Source organism: Limulus polyphemus, unplaced genomic scaffold (assembly GCF_000517525.1).
Source record: "Limulus polyphemus unplaced genomic scaffold, Limulus_polyphemus-2.1.2 Scaffold2406, whole genome shotgun sequence".
Lineage (NCBI taxonomy): Eukaryota > Metazoa > Arthropoda > Merostomata > Xiphosura > Limulidae > Limulus > Limulus polyphemus.
Genome location: NW_013668016.1, coordinates 6508 through 11487, shown reverse-complemented (window position 1 = coordinate 11487; position 4980 = coordinate 6508). Strand labels below are relative to the sequence as shown.

Sequence of the window (4980 nt, the reverse complement as noted above, 5' to 3'; positions counted from 1 at the left end):
GATGATGTGAGATAATATTTATGTAAAGAAGCGACCAGCAATAACTCAATTTCTAATATATGTTATATATGAATACAAACAGATACATGTACACACATCCACTACTAAAAAATATGTTATTAGCACTTTTACAAAAAAAAAATACTTCTGGATATGTAACTTAGCATATCCAATTTTATTTATCTTATTTGTAAAACAGGACTATTATAAAGACAAAAACATGAAGTGATGAAAATTTTTTTAATAAGCAAAGAAATTGGCATAAAAGGTAATGAAATTTCTATGGCTTGCATGCCTCATGGAATATATCTAAACTTCGAACATCTCTCCAAGTTGGAGGCATATTGTTGTGAAGACGGTTTCCACAGCGACGACAAGTAGCAGAAAATAAGGATGCATAGCTATGAAGCCAAGTCTAGAAATAAAAATTAAAGGATCACTATAAGAACAATAGGAAAAAATTATGCATTTGTATTTATTTCGTTAATAAACAAATATAATAATTAGAAAGAAAAAAAACAGTGTAAAAACTAGCACTTACAATATTTTACATATAAAGTATCCATAAAGCACCAATTTTCACAAAATTACAAAAATCACTTGTGTTAATAACCAAAGTTTAGTGAAAAAGGCTATTTTTCAGGTTAGGTCATTAATCAAACGAGGTTAATAAAACTGGATAAAAAAAAGGAATTATTTTGTTTTTAAGCATTTGCAGGGCATACTGGAAGAGTTTACACAGTTTGTAAATAAAGTTATAACGAAAGTTACCTTTACTCTCGGGGGAATAATAAATAAACTATATATATATTTTAGCCAGTGTTTTGCCACTGTAGCTTCTTCTTCATCATGGATAGTGGTACAAAAACTGTATTAGATCTTACACTACATTGGTTGAAATAAAGATTTTTATTATTACCAAGTGAGTAAAGGTTATTTTTTTCTAACTTTATTGCCAAAACACAAGAAAAAAAAGAGGAAGATCAGCATTTTTTATGCACAGGTTTTTTTTACCTATCTTGAAATGTTAATCTCTTTTGTTTTAATGATTTGGTAATACAGAAGCTGGATGTTTATCTGTATCTCTATTAACACAGTAGCTGGATGTTTATCTGTCTCTGTTAATACAGTAGCTGGATGTTTATCTGTCTCTGTTAATACAGTAGCTGGATGTTTATCCATATCTGGTAATACAGTAGCTGGATGTTTATCTGTATCTGGTAATACAGAAGCTGGATGTTTATCTGTATCTCTATTAATACAGTAGTTGGATGTTTCTCTCTCTCTCTCTGTTAATAAAGTAGCTGGATGTTTATCTCTCTCTGTTAATAAAGTAGCTGCATGTTTATCTGTCTCTGGTAATACAGTAGCTGGATGTTTATCTGTATCTGGTAATACAGTAGCTGGATGTTTATCTCTCTCTGTTAATACAGTAGCTGGATGTTTCTCTGTATCTGGTAATACAGTAGCTGGATGTTTATCTGTATCTGGTAATACAGTAGCTGGATGTTTATATCTCTCTGTTAATACAGTAGCTGGATGTTTATCTGTATCTGGTAATACAGTAGCTGCATGTTTATCTCTCTCTGTTAATAAATTAGCTGCATGTTTATCTGTCTCTGGTAATACAGTAGCTGGATGTTTATCTGCATCTGGTAATACAGTAGCTGGATGTTTATCTCTCTGGTAATACAGTAGCTGGATGTTTATCTCTCTCTGTTAATAAAGTAGCTGGATGTTTATCTCTCTCTGTTAATAAAGTAGCTGGATGTTTATCTGTATCTGGTAATACAGTAGCTGGATGTTTATCTGTCTCTGGTAATACAGTAGCTGGATGTTTATCTGTATCTGGTAATACAGTAGCTGGATGTTTCTCTCTGTTTCTGGTAATACAGTAGCTGGATGTTTATCTGTCTCTGGTAATACAGTAGCTGGATGTTTATCTGCATCTGGTAATACAGTAGCTGGATGTTTCTCTCTGTCTCTGGTAATACATTGGCTGGATGTTTATCTGTCTCTTATATCTCTTCAGCTTAGGACACACAATTAACCATATGACATTCATACTACTATTGTTTTGCTTTTCTCATCATCTTAGGTCTATTCAGTATATTTTTCCTCTACTAGCAAGGAAACATTAAATGTTGTTAGGTTTTGTTTGTCTGTGTAAAGTTAAGCACAAAGCTACATAATGGGCTATCTGTGCTCTGCCCACCACAGGTATCAAAACCAGGTTTCTAGCATTGTAAGTCTGTAGACATACCGCTGTGTCACTGCGGGCATGTTGTTAGGTAAAAAGTATCAGTATAGTAAAATATATTTAAAACAATCTTTGAAAAAAATCAATCATTTGTAGAAAGCAACTATCAGTAACAAGGACATAACAATAACCAATGAATATGAAAAAAATATTATATAACAATTGACCCCTTTCTGCAACATAAATTTGATTTCTTGTGTTGATCATTTATTTTGGTAATTTGTTTTATTATGTTGCACAATTGGCTACATAGTTGCAAAGCTACTAAAGCAGGTTGTTTATGAATTCACAGGAGACCCTTTGTTTGTGATGTTTTATTTATTAATCTTCCAGTAGTATTTATATTTTTAAGCCCATTGCTCTCAGCTACATAACTTATTCATCTTGATATTTAAATATGCAGTGCACACCTTACAGGCATCCAGTATGCAAAAACTATTTAAGATAAATCTTGGGTCTTCTCTGGCATTCACTGCTTTGACTTTTCTGGAATGATAAGGAGGAAAAACTTCTTGTTATAGTTGATCCTGACAGTAATGTCAGGAAAATCAGAGGATTTATCCCAAGTTATCTTGCTGAAGACATGCAGCAGTAGTGTCATGTGATGTATACAACACATAATATAACTACTAGAAAAAAGTGATTCTCCTGCGATGCATTATGTTTGCAGCCAAGGCAAGTACATGTCTGTAGGAATATATGTAAAGATTACTATGTTGTAAATTCTACATCAAGATGCACACATACAGATATATTATAGGCCCTATATAATATTCATAACAACTAAGACAAGTCACTATTGTTTTCAAGTAGTGAAACTGACCGACTTCTTACTGAAACTTTTCTAGAAATTTCTCTTGTCCTTAACCAAGGTTTCCATGGTTCTATAAGCTATATTTTACATAAATAATTTTCCTGCTCCAAACTTTAATTCCTTTATGTAAAAACTTCCTCCCCATACAGATTGAATTGAAAACAATGAGAGAAGAGAAATGGATCTGATAATTTTATTCTACTGAATAGTTATTCTATTGTATGAGTCACTCAACAGTGACGACAAAATTATTGGGTAATTTTGCAAAATGTTAATTAAAATTGAATGGATACTGCATTTCTATTATATACTTTTTTTAATGGTGAGTTTTTAAATATAAACATACAGCCCTTCTTTACTTCGGACAGAAATGAAGCATTGTCTGGTAAAATACACATACTTAAATACATGATGAATGCATGAGCATATGGTACTTGAAATAATTAAGGAAATGTCAAGGAAAATTTATAAAAGGCAAATACTAAGGGAATTACCCTAAACTACACTGTGATTGGTTATCACCCAACCAATCAGAAAGTACCATACCTGTATAAGGCCAATAAAAGTATAAGCAATCATAATACACCAAGCAGTAATGGTATTAATCCAGTCATGGCTTCCAGGAATTAAATACTGGATGACAATATACAAATATCAGTTTTGCCTGGTCAAGGATACTCATGCAGAAACATTTGAGGCAGACTTCATCTTTCAATAGGAGTGTATGTAAAGCAGATATGAAAAATGAGAACAGTTAATAATATAAATTCATTCAAGGATATCTAGCTGTCCCTAATTTAATTAATAGACTTGATCAAAGGCAACTAATCAAAATCACCAAACTGCTTATTCTTGGATTACTCTTTAACAATGAATAGTGGAACTGACTGTCACATGATAATTCCCCTAAGGCTGTAAGAGCAAACATGTTTGGTGACAGGTTTCAATTCTGCAACCCACACATTGTGAGTTGATTATCCTAACCACCAACCCAACACTTTCCAAAAGTGGTATTACGTATCTTATGGTATGTTCTGTATTAGACACAGGGCTTAACTCCTTAAACCGAAAATCCTGATTTACCCATTGGACGGTGACAGCATCCAATAACATTTATGTCTCTTTAGCTGAAAACTATTCCAAACCATGTTATTTTTCACCCCTTTTACATATAGACCACAAGTTCCATGATGCATTCTTGTTTGTTTTGAAACAAATTTCAGATCAATAGCAGAATGCACCAAAAATTACCAGTTTAAAAGAGTTCAGTACAAAATATTAGTGCATTGTACAGCTTATTCCCCTTTTGTTTTTATACTTAATGAGATGTTTTCATAATCTAGTTGCCTTTGCTCATTGTTTGTGACTGTTGTATGTGTATCACTTGTGCTTCCACAATTATTTCCACTACTGTCACATACAGCAGTGGAACTAATTGTGGAAGCACAAGTGATACATGTACAGCATTGCAAATAATTGTGGAAGCACAAGTGATACATGTACAGTACTGAAATTATTTGCACTGCCATGTACAGTACTGAAATAATTGTGGAAGCACAAGTGATATGTGTACAGCAGTGGAAATAATTGTGGAAGCACAAGTGATACATGTACAGTAGTGGAAATAATTGTGGAAGCACAAGTGATACACATACTGAAATAATTGTGGAAGCACAAATTATATGTGTACAGTAGTGGAATATCACTTGTGCTTCCACAATTATTTCACTACTGTACGTGTATCACTTGTGCTTCCACAGTTATTTGCACTGCTGTTCGTGTATCACTTGTGCTTCCACAGTTATTTGCACTGCTGTTCGTGTATCACTTGTGCTTCCACAGTTATTTGCACTGCTGTTCATGTATCACTTGTGCTTCCACAGTTATTTGCACTGCTGTTCGTGTA

General features: G+C 33.2%; 1 protein-coding gene across 1 annotated transcript in view; it reads right to left on the bottom strand.

Annotated features, from left to right (window-relative positions):
• Positions 1–226: 226 nt before the first annotated feature.
• The window catches only part of LOC106466869 (mediator of RNA polymerase II transcription subunit 27-like), a gene marked incomplete at its 5' end in the record, with an annotated part of 9499 nt that continues 4745 nt past the window's right edge, over positions 227–4980 (bottom strand). The window contains one exon of the mRNA XM_013927172.2: positions 227–415. Within this exon, the coding sequence (XP_013782626.1) occupies positions 281–415 (135 nt within the window). The remainder of the gene's footprint in view (positions 416–4980) is intronic.